General features: G+C 35.2%; 1 protein-coding gene and 1 pseudogene across 2 annotated transcripts in view; both read left to right on the top strand.

The window, feature by feature from the left end:
* LOC147394545 (uncharacterized) overlaps positions 1-8,378 on the top strand; it is a 27,883-nt gene extending 19,505 nt beyond the window's left edge. Inside the window, exon 12 of the mRNA XM_086453354.1 lies at positions 6,584-8,378. Coding sequence (XP_086309480.1) covers positions 6,584-6,587 — 4 coding nt within the window. The 3' untranslated portion in view covers positions 6,588-8,378. The remainder of the gene's footprint in view (positions 1-6,583) is intronic.
* LOC147394544 (14-3-3-like protein B) overlaps positions 1-16,613 on the top strand; it is a 16,983-nt pseudogene extending 370 nt beyond the window's left edge. Inside the window, exons 2-12 of the transcript XR_015181322.1 lie at positions 1-165; positions 256-3,100; positions 3,409-3,476; positions 3,599-4,374; positions 5,941-6,037; positions 10,631-10,873; positions 11,044-11,580; positions 11,698-11,767; positions 11,863-13,462; positions 14,479-14,640; positions 14,793-16,613. The product of XR_015181322.1 is annotated as a 14-3-3-like protein B (transcript). The remainder of the gene's footprint in view (positions 166-255; positions 3,101-3,408; positions 3,477-3,598; positions 4,375-5,940; positions 6,038-10,630; positions 10,874-11,043; positions 11,581-11,697; positions 11,768-11,862; positions 13,463-14,478; positions 14,641-14,792) is intronic.

Below are 16,613 nucleotides of genomic sequence, written 5' to 3'. Positions count from 1 at the left end.
AAATGGTGGATTCAATGAAGAAAGTTGCGAATCTCGATGTCGAATTAATTGTAGAAGAACGAAATCTTCTCTCTGTAGGGTACAAGAATGTAATTAGAGCACGAAGAGCTTCATGGAGGATCCTTTAGCTACTGTTGGAGAATCCTCTATTTTTTACTATAAGATGTGAGGGATTTAGGTGTGTTGGATGGTTTTTGTTCTGATTTTGTGGATTTTTTCGGGCTTTTTAAGGTTTCGAAATTTGCTTGGTTGCAGGAAAGGCGACTATTATCATTATCTCACGGAGTATAAGACTGGTATTGAGAGGGAAGAGGCTGCTGATCAATCACTGAAAGCGTATGAGATAATTTTGCTTTTTATATTTTATTTTTATAAATGTTAAATTAGAACCATTTCTGCTGATCAATCACTGAATGTGTTTGAGGTATTTTGTTTATTTTTCCTTTCTTTATGAATGTTAAATTAGAACTATTTCTGATGGAGCTAAGGTAACATTTTTAATTGCTTGATCTGCATTTATTTGGGTTTGAAATCATGATTTGGATTTGAATATCTCGAGAAGTCTAGAAATTCATGTGTTTAGTTCTTAAATAGTTCAGTTATTCGGTCAAAGTTTGTATTGGAACTTGGGATGAGTCACAAATGGTTAATGGGATCAAGGTGACAAAAATCTGCGATTTTTTGTTGTTGAAAAGATAGCTATTTTAATAGTTGTCGATTAAATCACGGATTTTCAACAAATTGCAAAGTTTTTGAAAAAGTGTTTTTTTTTCTTCAAATTGATAGCTTGAAAATTTCAGCCTAACATTCTTCTTGTTATATAAGAACATTAGCCTGACGACCACTTAATAATTGTCCTACCAAAACCTCACAGATATTACTAATGCTGGTAAGTACAAGAATACTTCCAAAAATGGCACACAAAAGCTTAAGAAATCTCATCTAAGCTTTGGCTAGTTGTTCCCCTATTCTAGGACGTTTAATATCATTGAATTTTCCAGATTTAGATAAGAAAGCTAAGTATTAGTACCATAGGTGGTTAGTTTTCTACAATTCCCAGATTAAAAAGTAGCCAAATGTATCAAAGTTTTCTGGAACCTACAACCAATTATGTTTTGTATTAAATTGGGTAAGCAGATGAAGTACATTTACAAATGAAAATTGTTGGGTAGGTAGATGTCATGAACCTTAACAAACAGATAGTGACATCGGGAACAGTTTGAAATTGTATTGAGAAAACAAGGGTGAGCTACTATAAATTTGTAAAGTGGTTTGAGTGTGTTAAGGAAACATAAGTTGTATGTTTCTACCAATATGAATGGCCCACCTAAAAATTTATATCAAACATTTGATCAGACTACTACCTAAGTTATAGGAACCTTTACAATAGGTGCCGTTCCCTCTTATATAAATCAAACAATTCATTCATGGGAAAATTGGATTTTTGTTTTAATCTCTGCTTCTGCTCTTTTGCTTACTTGAATCGACTACAGTTTTTTTTTGAGCCACACACGTACGTTCAAAGTTTTGAAGATCCAATTTAAGGTCTTGTTTAGACGAAAGATAGCTTCATTGGTGTGGTTTCTTTTGTCATGACTGAAAAGGTGGCCTAATATTGATTTGCGTAAATTCTTTCTTTTTTTTTTTGTTGTACTTTAGTGTAGATAGAACCTAACCTGAATTTAGCTTTTCTTATGAACATAAATAACCGTTTAAAACAAATGTTGTTGAAGATCAGCTTATTTCCTAAACAAGTTAAGCTGTTACTCTGTCATTACTCTAACTTGTTACTCTGTCATTACTCTATGAATGCTCCCTTATGACTATTTTTCTATTTTTTTCAGTCGTTTATACACTTATTCTAGATATCTTACACCTCCGTATAGATCTCTTTTTCTCATGATCTCAACCTAGAACTATGCTCCTAGGCATTTTCATACATACTATCAGTGCATGATGAGTTAAGGAAACCCAAATTAGAGAGTCAATATTTCTTAGGATTGTGAGTTTTGTTGTTCGTTCGTTCGTAGTGACCAATTTTATTTCTTAGGATTGTGAGTAATCTCAATGCATGTCACGCTATTACCACTAGTAACAATGTTATTTGCATAAAGAAGATGATTACCTTGTATACACAATCATGAGGATATAAGTCCATCAAATTTGGACAATGTGCTTTTATCAGCATATGGTATTTGAAATATGAATCCATTTTTGTAGGTGGTCTTCAAATAGGCAGCACTGTGGCTGTTCTTATAACTGTTTTTGTAGATGGTCCCCTAGTTGATTGCTTGCAAGTAATGGGCCTATAACTAGAGGCATTTCATAGTTGAAGATGATTCTATAGCGAGAGATATTATTTGTCCTTTGCAATCTTCGATTAATTCTTACAAAACTCAGATATTAGTAATTTGTAGACCATTAAATATGGGCTTATTTTTGGTTGGCACACACTTCTTTATATGACTTATTGCACCTACAAGGCGCCAACAACCGAAAAATAAATAAATAAATAAATTGTGGAATCCTGTTGGACATTTGAAAATTTCTTCCTTAAATCAAAGATGATCCGATGGATCATGTCTCTTAACTTTGACCATACCACGTGCATTCCACGTAAGTTAATCGAATTAATGTCAAGAAGACATGGCGTAATTCGACAACTAATAGATGATTAAGTTTCTTAGATGCCTCACCTAACTATTCTAAGCCTAGTTGTCAATGTATGAAATAGTTAAGGTACGTGGCTTGATTCTATGAATCAAAACTCTTTAGTAGACTTAACTAGACTCGAATGAATTTAAAATTGACTAAGTGTACTAAACTAGTAAACTAAAATAATGCTCCAGACTCTTAAAAAAAGTAAGAATCGTGATAATCTGACCATCTCATGTGGCACATTCAATTGACTCTCCTGACGTGACATGAAAATCATAGATTTGTATGTCTTGGGATACAAAACTGCACTTCCCCATACAAATATGTATCTTGAGACATACAGATCTACGGTTTCCAAATTTGTCATGTTAGGAGAGTCGATTGAGTTCTTGTACAGGTTCTACCACAGGTGGAGGCATTCAGCACCACGGATTTCAACCTGGTGAGAGAAAAAAATAATCTGACGATCACCTTCTAATCTTGAACAGTGTGATTTACAGTCTTGTACCACCTCAGAATATTTCAGCCTAGATATTCGAGTTGGGATAATCAAGGTTTAAAATCTGATTTTGAGGAATTGTCTCAGTTATTATATAAACTGAGACTGTATTATTGACCAAGAGTATGAAACTTTAAAACATGCACATGATAAATATTTACAGTATTAGATGGGTTGCCCTTGTACGACTTTCTTATAAATTTGTAGCTGTCTTCTCTTAATGGTGCCACTCCCCGCTTATATTGATGCAGAATCTAATTGCTACGAGACTTGGGGTTCAGAAAATCACTGGAATCATTCTATTCGACATGATTTGGAGGTTAATTTTTTGTTCATCTTTAGTTTGTTGTGAAGCCTGTTGTCGTTAGGACTTGAAACTGCAAAGCTACGTATTATTGTCCATGTTTCTAATCAATCTGAATTACATGCATCATGTTGCAGATATTTGTGGATTCTGATTGATTCAATTGGTGAATATGCCCTCTTAGAGTAGAAGATTGGCCTGCACAACTTGATCTATTTATCAAGATGGCTCATCTTGTTTACGTGACCAAATCGGTTGAGTATGTATCAGTTTACTATTTGATTGCTTTCACTCAATAAAGCTGAATCAAAACAATGGAGAGCATCGGAGGAGCCCACAGGTCATGGTAGAAATGAAAATTAATTTGACCGTCGGTAATAGGTGTGTAGAAAAAAAAATTACAAATTAAAAATTAATTTTTTTTAAACTTTACATATCGGTTTATGACCACTGTAGATATCGGTTTGTAACCGATGTCTAAAGTCTCAGACTTAGGACATCAGTCTTATAGACATCAGATTTTAAATCGATGTCTTAAGGTATTTTTTGGTTGTTATATGAATGAAGATTTGGAACGGTTTTAAGCCGTTCCAAATCTTGAGATCTAAGTTTAAAATCATTAACGACGCCTCATTAAAGATGATTCAGCAACCGTTTCATAGTGGCTTAGGAACCGTTATAAACCGTTCCGAATTTCCATATTTGTTGTAGTGACACCTCTTTTCTTGTTTCTCATTTTTTAGTTCAACTTAATTTCTTGCTTGCTCACGTCCTGCCTTTGCCATAATTAGAGTGTGGCTTATTTACTAGCTCCATGACAGAAAGGCAATTTCAAATAATATATCAGAAAGTATGTTTTAGAAAGCAGTAATCACCAACGCTATAAGCTTTGTAACAAGCAATTTTGGGCCAAGTAATGACTCGTAAATCTCAATTTAAAATGCTTCTCAATTTGTCATGCTTTGAATTTTTTTAATATTTTTTTTGGCAAAGTTTTTGTTTAAAAGACTAAGTTGTTAATGCTAAAGACATTGTACCTGAAACTCAACATCCTTGTTGCTTGCAAGACACATGTAGGGGCAGATTGTGCAAGAATTGCTTATAGTTTTCTCACGTGCTCGACACTACAATCAGATAACTCATCCCAACATACTAGACAAGAAGATGTCGTTAGAGTTTATCAGTGGGGACCAAGTAGGAATTGGAGTCAATGCTAGAAGAATGGGAAGATTACCAAAGGACCTTGATGGAAAAATTGATCAAGGGGCAAAGCATGGGCATTGAGGGAATTAAGAAGGATTTTCTTGTGGAAAAAACCAATTAGGGAAGGCTTAGAGGGTCATTTCCTTAATCAAATATCGTGCACACATGGGCTGTGTAACTACCCAAACAAACTAGTTTTAGGCGAGTAAAAGTTATAACCGAATTGCATTGCATGTAGGTGAGCAAAAATTAGTGCAAAATAAACCTGTACATTACCCAAAGAATAGTCAAAACTTGGGCTGGCACTAATCCGAAGTATATCCGACGTCCAAACCGGTTCGATCCTAAAAAACAAGAAAAATTGGATTATTAGATCCGAAACAATTTCGGATTGAATTTGGATTTACCCCAATCTGCTCCAAAAAAATCCGATCTGAACATATTTTAATAATTTTTTTTTTTTAAATTCTTAATTTCATAAATATACATATAGATAAAATGTTTTAGTCTTTTTGGTTTCCCTCTATATTTGTAGTTGGAAAGTAGGTTTTAAAAAAAATTTATATGATTTTATATTTTTTAAATTTTGTTGAACATTGATCATTTGAAAACTAGGCATGTGTTCGGATTAGATCGGATTGGTTTCGGATTAAGGATGAAATGAAATGGATCGGATTCAGTTCACATATTTATTAATCTATTCGAATCGAGTACATGTTTACAAATTTTCGGATCGATATTGGAGTGCTATGGATTTGGTACCGAACCGATCTGTTGCCAGCCCTAGTTAGAACAACGCATAGCCTGCCCTTTAGGTGACCAATGACCATGAAAGTCTAGGCTTGGCTGTTTGTCACCAATGGACATGAAAAAATTGATTTATTATTTGTTATTGTTTGATTTGCTTAAGTTGGTCCCATTCGATTAATCAAAATTCTCTCAATTGATTTTCATCACTAGATTTGATTGAGTTCTTGGGGTTCTTCGAACAAATTGGGGTGTCTACAGATGTTGTCGAAAAATTTTCCTTAAAAAAGAAAGTGTTTTTCTTTCTTAAAAGACCTTAGAATGAGACCTACATCTTTATAAATGATGAAATACCCATAATACCATCAGTTCTTTTTAGCAAGTACTTTTGTATCCTCTCCATGTATTTTGGAGATTGGAAAACTATTCTAATGAACCACATATATTGCTTCAAGGTGTGTCTTAACTGCATAATCTTAATGTTTGAATATTCCATGCAATTTCACATTCAATCATTTTTTCCACACAGATATTGGAAGCTGGGACTCTGTTACTCCTCAGGACAAGTGGTTTACCTATGATTCTGAACAATACAAAGCTGTTGAGGATTATATTTCTTTTAAAAGGTGAGCATTATTCTTGTTCAAGCCTAATATACGGTTCATCTCTGCAGTATTTATCCTTGGCAGTTGTTCCAGTCTTATTTGTATTTGCACTATTGTTGGTTCTATAGGTTAATGACCCAAGGATTAGTTAAATCTTAATATCAGTCTATCGTGTATTTCATATAGTTTAGTCATGGTTGATGTAACAATTTAGTAACAACATCTGGAATATAGTGTTGATTCTAATGTCATGTGGTTCATAAGAAGTGCCAACTTAGCTAAGTTTCTAAGACGTTTGAAGTGTTGTTTCCACATCCTAGGTTAGACCTTCTCGAACCCAACTTTACGTTGCTCACTGTAAAAGAAATTTATTGGGAATTCTTGGATGATTTTATGTTCACTTTGATACAGTATTTGTTGGTTATGTATTCTATTCTTGGCAAGCGGTTAAATGGATACTGAGGTACTTAAAGGGTATTACAGGAGTTGGTTTGCTATATGATAGAAGTAGTGACACTTCTGATAGTGTTATTAGGTATGTGGATTCTGATTATGCTGGTGATTTAGATAGGAGGAGATCTTTGATGGGCTATGTTTTCACTCTTTGCGGTAGTACCATCAGTTGGAAGGCAATTTTACAGTCAACAGTCGCATTGTCTACCATAGAGACAGAGTATATGGTAGCTACAGAGGCAGTGAAGGAGGCAATATGGTTGCAAGGCTTGGTTATTGATTTGGGTTTGGAACAAGGTGTTACTACAGTATTTTGTGATAGCCAAAGTGCCATACATCTAACCAAAAATCAGATGTATCACGAGAGGACCAAGCATATTGATGTTAGATTACACTTCATTCGAGATGTGGTTGCTCAGGGTGCTATTGTTGTGAAAAAGATTGATACAGCGAAGAATCTAGCAGATTTAATGACTAAGGTCATCCCAAGTATCAAGTTTAGGGGCAGCCTGAACTTGATAGGTGTTTGCAGTTCTTGAGGCCCTAATGGGGTAAGGCGAAAGCGGTTTCTTTTTTGTAGAATTAAAGTCAAGGTGGAGATTTGTTGGTTATGTCTTCTATTCTTGTATGTGGAGGGTTGTCGTGATTTCAACCCGGATCTTTTGAGATCCGTTAATGACTTGCATGACCCATTTAATTCGCCTCCGGGCAAAATATTGGGCCCATTTGGTTTGGTTTTGGATCCGACCCGTTTAACCTCTTTGTAACCCTAAGTATATAAAGGGTAAGAGATGAAACCCTAAAGGGTGAGAGTGAGACACGAGAGACAGAGAGAAATTGTAACTGTGTTCTTCTTTGGTTAATATAGTGAAATCGCCGTTTTTGCCCATGGACGTAGGTCGATTCTTTGACCGAACCACGTATATTTTGTGTCATGTGAGATTTTTGTGTTCTTGCTTGATTTATACTTCGGATCCTAGGGTTTAGTCTAACAGTATTTATAGGGGTTACATCATGCCAAGATATAGAAAGTAAAAAAATATTAAGATCTTACATTCCTAATTAGCCTAAATCATTCCAATTATTTAAATATGATAATCTCCAATATTTCTTAGTATAAAAGGTACTGATTCATATAGTCTTCCATTTATGATGAGATGCAGTAATAGTGATACAATTCATCTTGCGCATCTTTGTGCCATGCAAAAAAAGACAAAAAAATGAAGATGATTTTCACGAGTTATAATGATTACTTCATAAGTGTGAAATTAGGAGGTTTGAAGTTGTTATAGATGATCCTGAGAATAAAAGAAAAATAATTCAGTCAAGGGCGAAGGAAAAGATCTTTACCTTTTGATGATGATGTTCATTCTCAGTAGTGTAATTATTAGTATATCTCATCTAAAAATGTGGTCTACAATATTTTTTTTTGTTCCTTCGCAACAATGGGTTGGTGGTCAACGTGAAAGTGGGTTCAAAAGGTTTTGAACCTAGATCATGGGATCAACATTCCATACATCTTACCAACTTAGCCGAGTTGGCACCTTCATGTTGTCTACAATACATACCCATTATGTACCAAAAATATATATGTACATCTTGTGGATTCAGTCCATCTTAAGAGGATTTACACTTTTTCTACAGTCACATAGACCTATGAAGTCATTACAAAAAAGTTGCGAAATTGGAACAAACTTTTAAAACGACATTAAGCCGTTTTTATTAAAAAACGGTATTAAACCGTTTTACTTTTGAAAACCGTTGTACTTGTAATTTTAAACGACTCAATATCCGTCTCTGTGTCGGAACGAACCTCTGTCTCACACTTTCTCTCACAGCCGCTCCCTCGATCAAACTCATTCTCTTAGTCTCTCTCTCAATCACATCTCTCTCTCGATCGAACCCTCGATCTCAGTCACTCTCTTAGTCTCTCTCTCGATATCAGTCTCTCTCTCAGTCGCTCTCTCGGTCTCTCCCTCGATCGATCTCTAGATCTCATCTCTCTCTCTTAGTCGCTCCCTTAATCGACATCTCGATCTCATCTCTCTCGCTCAGTCTCTCCCTTGATCGACCTTTTAGTCTCTCTCTCAGTCCTCCCTCGATCGACCTCTCAATCTCATCTCTCTCGCTTGTCACCTCACGCGACAAGCCATGAATCATGGCGACTTCGGGCTAGGTACTCTCTCTAATCCCTCTTTTCTTTATATAGAGTGTATTAGGGTTTTTTATCTGATATCTTCGGATTTGGATTGCCGATTTAGGTTTTTAGATGTGATTCTCTGTTCTCTCATGGTAATGTCACCATTCTAAGAGGTTTTCTTTATGTTTAGGAATAATTTCATCTTCATTAATAGTTTCTACTTCAATTTCTTTTATGTTATTCATGTTTATTTTTTTTAATGTACTTGTTGAAAATCTGAGGATTTTAGATTTCAGAAGCTTTTTTCTTCTCAATAAATAAATAAAAATAAATATAAGATGATCTTCTTTTAATTGGATTTATGTGCTTTCTTCATGTATTTGAATAAAATGTAGCAATCTGATCTATATATGTTTTTGGATTTATGTGATTTCTACTTCCATTTTAAGTGCACTGAAATTACTTTGAATTATGATACATGACTAACTAGATTAATGAAAGAAATCTTTCACTAATATTTTTATTGACTTTCTGAAATTTACATTTTTTATTATCTTGTGGTATCCTAACTAGAAGAGAGTATGTTTGAATTCCAACAAGAACATATTTAAGTTACAAGTTGAAGGTAGAGCATTAGGAGTCAATTAAAGCTTTTGCATCTATAAAAGAAGTAAATATTTATGGCATCAAAGATTGTTGGGTTTGAGGATGCTACAGAACAGGGTCGAGCTAAATTATAAATGGTGCCTTATTGCCTCTTTCAAATTGCAATATTGTAGTAGATGGCAACATTCTTATGTATTCTTCTAACATGTGATGCTGGTTTCTCAACTGCTGGACCTAAAGCTTATTTGGGGACATGTTGACATCCAATTCTGAGAAATACTTCAGGCCATGAGGCTGCAAGCTCTCACATTCCCTCACAATCATTTCAGCATGAGTGACACAGACAACAATTTTTAAATCATTTTTTTTCCTTCAGTGAGTAAGCTGGATATTGTTGATTATTATTATTATTTTTTTTTTTTGAACTAAAAAACTGAGTGTCATGAGGGACTAAATATGTCCAGCTCATTAAGTTATAAGACTAAATGCGTGTGGTCATATTAAATAAACCACATATCAAAACTAATAAAAATTACCTATTTCATAAATTAATATAAGAAAATATATGCAGGACTTTGATTGTAGTATGAACATAACCAAGCTTTAAAATCTAGTCTCAACTCTCAAGGCATTGTATCGATCAAGAGAATACCCAAGACTATCTCAACTGAGACAATCCATGAAATTCCATAACATTTGAGATCCAAGACAATCCCAAATCATGCAATGTCTTGGGTCAATGTCTCATTTTGGTCTCAGCTGAAACCAAAGCATTTTGACCAAGAGCATGAATCTCATTTTGATATTGCTTCCTGCACAGATCTTAACTTAATTTGTTCCTTTTGTGGTATTGATACATAAATCACTTCACTGAAACTACTGATCATCTAAGCAATTTCAGAATAACTAGGGGGTATAGATTTCCCTGCTTTACTTCCACCTTCACCTCAATAGACTTATTCATCCTTACTCTAATCAGATATTGGTCGCTGCCCGGCACTGTGAGTATGGTAATCAACCATAGATTAAGGTTGAAACAATAGAGAAGCATTTCCCACCAAGATTAATTCTGGGGGCTCATGAATTAGTCCCTCCCAATTGTAAATGAAATTTTCTATCTTTGTGTCAAAAATTCCTTCTTAATAGTTGACTATACTATGAGGAGTCTACCAATGGCTTTGCACACAAACGGAATTTGTTTATACCAATCTTCAATATTCTATGATACACTCCTTCCAACTGCTTCAGAAAATAAAACATACCGTATATAGTGGCATCAAATTAGAATTTGCTAAATATCAAGCTTTTTATAAGTAAGGGATCTAAAGTAATAAGCGAAACGTCACCTATTAATTTCTTAAAGTTTCTTATGCTTCATTGGACTTTGCTGATATCTAGTTGCTTGGCATATTTAGGGAGCTTCTATTCCACAATGTTCAAATGGGACAAATCTCTTGATACCCTTAACAGGTCCAGTTAGACCAGAGGATATGGCTGTCACTGGTACGGGTGCACGCCTTCATGCTCATGAAACTCCTTGACTTTCTCCATTGTATGATTTTGAAGAATTGGAGGGAGAATTGGACTTTCTTACTCATGTGGTTGCACTTACTTTCTATCCTGCTGTTACTGGAAAAACCCCTATAACTCTTGGTGAGGTAAATGTTGATCTTTCAAATTATGTTAACTGAATGCTGCTCATATTTTTTTACTAATGGTTAAGCATATTGAATTGTTTCTTCTTTGTTTTAATTCTTTTTATTTCTATTATTATTATTATTGCCAAAATTAAATTCCTGTCAATGACAAGACTATAATTTCATTGAAGATTCTTGAGGTGCCTGAGTAAGAAGTAGAAGGCCAAAAAGCAATTCCAGTCGGATAGTTATATCCCATGCAAACTGCTCTGGTTTCTCAAATTTTTTGTCAGCTACGGTTCAACTTCTCAATTAATTTTCCCTTGGATATGAAATATTTAGTCAACTGCAGTAAGGTAATTATCCTATACAGCCAGTCTGGTTTGTTAAATTCATTGTCAGCCACTAGTTCAACTTCTGAATTACTTGTCATTTGAATATGAGATACACTATAAGTGGGAGATGGTACTATTACTTCAGCATATCAACCTCCAAGAACAAGGATATGCGGCTATGACTAAATTGTTCAATTTTAGAAATCTTGAACATGTTTAAGAGTTACTCATATTGAATGGTGGGATAGGATTCATGTTGCCAACCCCAAGTAGTCAAGATCGAATTTTTTTAAGGCATGTGAGGAGTGCACTTTGAGATGTGCCTTAGTGAGAGCATTACTCAATGGAGAGGAGTCACTCGGTGAATTTCCATTTGCAAGTCTGTTACACTCGGTAAAGTCTGGCTTTTGATTTCGTTTTTAGTCTCAATATTGATTAGTGAATTGGTGCATTGGTGCTGGTATTCGCAAACGACATTGACAAGGACACTGTGGTTTTGATTGCTGCAAGGGCTTCCAGGGTTGAGAACCAAGACGCTATCGATGCTTCTATTGTAGGCATGTTGGCTGATCCTAAGGAGGTAAGATATATATAGAAAAAAAGGAAGAGTATGAAAACTTTTAGGCCTTCTGACTGATGAATGTTTCACCTCTCATTCTATAGTATGCTACTCAGGTGCCAATGATGTATCAATGATCCAAATGGCTGATGTGGGAATTGGCATCAGTGGTCAAGAAGGAAGGCAAGCTGTGATGGCATCAGATTTTGCAATGGGGCAGTTCAGATTCTTGGTTCCCCTGTTATTGGTCCATGGCCATTGGAATTACCAACGTATGGGATACATGATATTGTACAACTTTTATAGGAACGTTGTGTTTGTTGTCATGCTATTCTGGTGAGTATTCTCTTGTGAGATATATTTTTCGCATATCTAAATATTATAGAGCTTCTATTGGCACAGCAACTTTTACTTACTACACCCCAATTCTTAAATTATTTATCAATTTGGCTTAAATTATAATCTCAACATTATAACACTTGATCAAGCAATTTCAGTATTTATATACAATTATGATTGGTTTCATATAAAAGCCTAGACCCGAAAAATAGAAATGTACCAAAACATATAAGAAAAGAGAGTTTCTATTGGTACCCCAAATTTTACTTGTTCTCAACCATTTACTTATTTTCTTTAATTTTAATTGGGGTGTAATAAGTAAAAGTTAGAGTTCCAATAGCAGCTCTCTTTCATAATACTCCTCATTTTGAAATCCTATACGTCCTACTATCTTCTGTCAAGGGTTATTTCATGGGGAGTGGGGGTCTAGACATACATGGTCATCCCAAGCATGGGTTTTCCTTTTTTTTATTTTCGTTTGATATATGCACTAGATCATCTGCTTCTTTGGTGCAAGCCATTCCAACAACATCACTATATGATTCATACACCAACAATTGGTATTCCATCTAGTCAGCTGATCTTATATGCTCAATATTGCTACAGAAATTTTGAAGTCAAAAGTTTTCCTTTTCCTTGGTTGGTATATCTTGATGAAAAGCATCTATGATTTCTACACACTTTCAAGTCAAGATGTGCGATATGAGGTACAATCTTGAGGTCACTTCAGCATTATTCTGTTGGAATTTGTAACAGAGAATCTAGAAGTACAACTTAGAATGTTATCTTAGTCTGCGAAGAGTTGATCCTCAGCACTACCACTACTGTCTAGGAGTGCTTCAGCTTAGGAAACTTTCCCAACTATGGGATTTCTTGAAAATATGGGATTTCTTCCAACAAAAGAGAACTTAATAGTCTTTTTTTCAAATTATCCTATGTATCCAACCAATTGGAAGAAGCATAGCATATATCCAATGGTCTTGGATCATCTTATTAGAAGTGAAAAAAATTTGTGGGGACATTCATTTGCCCATGTTTGATTAAGTTGGGAAAACTACTTAAAACAGAGAATCTAGAAGTGCAACTTAGAATGGTATTGCTTTTCTTCCTCTTTTTTCTCAAAACTTGTAGACAATGTGGTTTTTTTGGCTTTCCATGCTGAGAGTGATTTTTTTACCTTTTCTTTGATTCACATTCCAGCCTTAGTTACAAGTGAACTATAATAATTAGCGGTCCAGGTATGCCCATAGCTTCTTGCAGCTCTAATTACACTGTTTTAATTATCATCCTGATTATGCTGTTGAACCACGCTCTTTCTATTTGCAGGGATTTTACAAACCCAAATCTGCCTTCTGAACAGAAAGGCAAATCTCACAAGTATGTATGTTCCCTTGTGATCTATTTTTCTCATGATTGATTTTGCACGTGTTCTCTTTGGATTCAATCTAAGGTGTTGTTTGTCCACTCTCTCTTAGATATGGTTTAGAAAAATAATGTAAAGCTGTTTGAATCTCATCTCTTGGATTTTCATGATTTCAAATCTACTTGAAGTGCCGAAAGAGATATATTTACTTTTGTTTCTATATTGTGGAGTCATTGTGCTTATGTTTATTTTTTGCGATTGTTCTTTTAAATAAACACTACACCCGACTCCACAACACAACACAACATAAATCAGTAACTATATACAATTTTTTGACTATTTAAAGTGGTGGATTTTGTGGATTTTGTTGGGCCAGTCTGGGCCAAAAACAGACCCTTGGAGAGCTCTAATTTATAAAGGGTTAGACAAGAAGACATGGTTTCACTGTGGTGGTTGGGTGTGCAGGTCACCTGTGGTGTGACCAAATGGAATGTCTCTTTAATTTTCAAAACAAGGTTCAACAGCATGCATTTGCTAACCTAAAAGTCTTAGAAGTGTTTTAAGAATTTATTCTTATCCCCTCAATCATGGTTTTAGAATCGAACTAGTTTTAGTCGAGTTGGCTCAGTCATCTCGAATTTGTCTGTGATGTCTCGTCAAAATTACCAAACAATACACTCAATTCAGCAACTTGTTGCAACAACAACAATGGCCTTTTATAAAAATCTCAGCGACAACAGCTTTACATACTACCTTTCTCAGCAGATCCCATGTTCTATAACTCGGTGGATGGATTAGGTTTTAAAATAATGGAACGACAAGCAGAAAATAACATTTGATACATGAGCCCTAATCTAGATCAAATAATTAATTGCATACCTCTTTCATGGACCATCAAAAGAGGTATTCCTTTTTATGATAATTGGGGATGTCCAATCTGCCTTTTCAATGATTTAATCAATCAGTTCGATTGATCATATCCAGGCTGTGGATTGCAAGATTTTTCATTATGGACTTATCATGATTGTAGGAAGAATATGTTCAAATAGAACAGCTACAAAATCAGCAATCAGGATTATATATTGAGTCGTGATGAATGCAGCGGTTTTGGAATGCGGCTGACGTGGTCAGGGCACCAATCACAGATCTTTTTCTTCTACGGACCTCCTTCATTTGTTCTAAAGTTCTGATGGTATTAGTCTGATGCAAAGTGCACATATGTTATTAAACATTTTATATTCGGTTACATGGTTTAGTGCTTCTTCTGAATAATAGCATTCTCATTTTGTGGCTTTCAGCAGATTTCTTTGGATTGTATCTCATTTTTTATTTCTCTTGTTCTAGCCTGATCTAGCATAGGGAGAAGAAGAAATGGTTAATAAAGATATTGTTGCATTTAGGAAGGGGCTTTATCGACAGGTCGTGCTGCACAAGTATTTTTTGCTCCCTATATATAGTTAATTCATGCCCTCTAAGAGAGAAATTTGTTTGTTAATTTTCTACTAATTTGATAGGCAAGGAAGAAGAGAGGGCAATTATGCAAGATTGATAATGTTATTCGAATGGGGCGAGAAATGGAATACTAATTGCAATACTTGGCTATGCTTCTCATATTATATTTTTCACCTTATTGAAATAAACTTAAACGTGCCCTTTTATTTCTAGAATCGGATGGCATCTACCAATTCACACCAGGCTTGCAACTGGAATGGCAATGATATTCTTCGATGACGCCGCCAAGGGGTTGGATTGTACCATTCCGATCTGAGATTGTCTTCGTGACTCATCAGGTAATAGCCCTTGCCATTATTAGCATCAATTCATTGCTCTATGTTTTTATTAGTATCATACTCGCGTAACGTAAAAGTTTTAACGACAAATTGTCCCGAGAGAGTATCTAATGTGAAAGAAACAATCGGTCAGTCTTTGACAAGCCCTTCGATCTACTTTGGTAAGTTTTATCCGTGCTCTAAAATATTGCTTCCACATTTTTTGTCAAATCCCATTCATATGGGTGTATCTCTATTTTTTTTTTCAAAAGTTTAGATATCAGTTTACGATAATTTTAGATATCGGTTTGTAACCGATGTCCAAAGTCTCAGACTTAGGCATCAGTCTTATAGACATCGGATTTTAATGGAGGTCTAAGGTATACTTTTTTTTTTTTTTAATTTTTCTTGTGCTAGTGCTTTCAGATTTGGCACGGTTTTAAACCGTTCCAAATTATGAGTTTTTGGAACGGTTCTTAACCGTTCCAAATATTGAGATCTAGAACGGCATCCAGCGGTTTTAACTCATTAACGACGCCTCTATTAGAGACGGTCGGTCAACCGTTTCATAGTCGTATAGGAACGGATATAAACCGTTCCTAATTTCCATTTTTGTTGAAGTGAGTAGAACCCTAGAGTTGGTTGGTTTGCTACAACTCGGAGCTTTTAATTAGAGAAGTAGGAGATTCAAAAGATTTTTTTTTTTGTATATGATCCATATGTCCTCAACCTTCTCTTATATGGGATGAGTTTGCTTGCATACTCCTAGTGTAACAACTTTTGTGCGAGTCCTAATTGAGTGTGCCATAGGGATAGATCCCTCATAGGCATCCCTATGAAACCAACCAACACTGATCTTTCCAATCAAGCATGTGGAAAACCCCACTACATGAAAATTGGAAAATTTGACAGAAAAAATTGATGGGCCAAGGCCCATGAATTTTAGAAACTGAATTTTGATAGTCTAAGACCGTTGAAATTCTTGATGTTCCCAGATTTAATGGCTTAGAGGTGTCGAATTTCTCCCATCCTTCATTAATTTGACAGGTTCAGCCTGTCGAAAAAAAAAAAAAAATTGACAATGAAAAATTCGACGCCAATTCAACTCCTTGGTTTGTCGAATTTTATGAAATTTGATGACCCAAGGCCGTCGAATTTGGGCTTTTTTCACATAAAACCCTTCCATTTTTGTGAACTAAGTTTTGAGTTCTCACACTATAATGCTTCCATGCCATGGTAATAGTTGAACTTTGGCTAGAGAGTGATGTTTTACCGATGGAAGTCAATTGGAAGCATTAGATTCCTATTCTAACAAGCTTCAAATTGATAAAAGTCAGAATCAAACTGTGTTCACGCCTTCAAGAGACTCCGAGGGCATAGCCGATTCTGAAACAAA

Source organism: Akebia trifoliata, chromosome 9 (genome assembly GCF_017979445.1).
Source record: "Akebia trifoliata isolate Shusen 1 chromosome 9, ASM1797944v1, whole genome shotgun sequence".
Lineage (NCBI taxonomy): Eukaryota > Viridiplantae > Streptophyta > Magnoliopsida > Ranunculales > Lardizabalaceae > Akebia > Akebia trifoliata.
The sequence above is the reverse complement of the archived record's forward strand: the minus strand, read 5'-3'. Positions and strand labels throughout refer to the sequence as shown.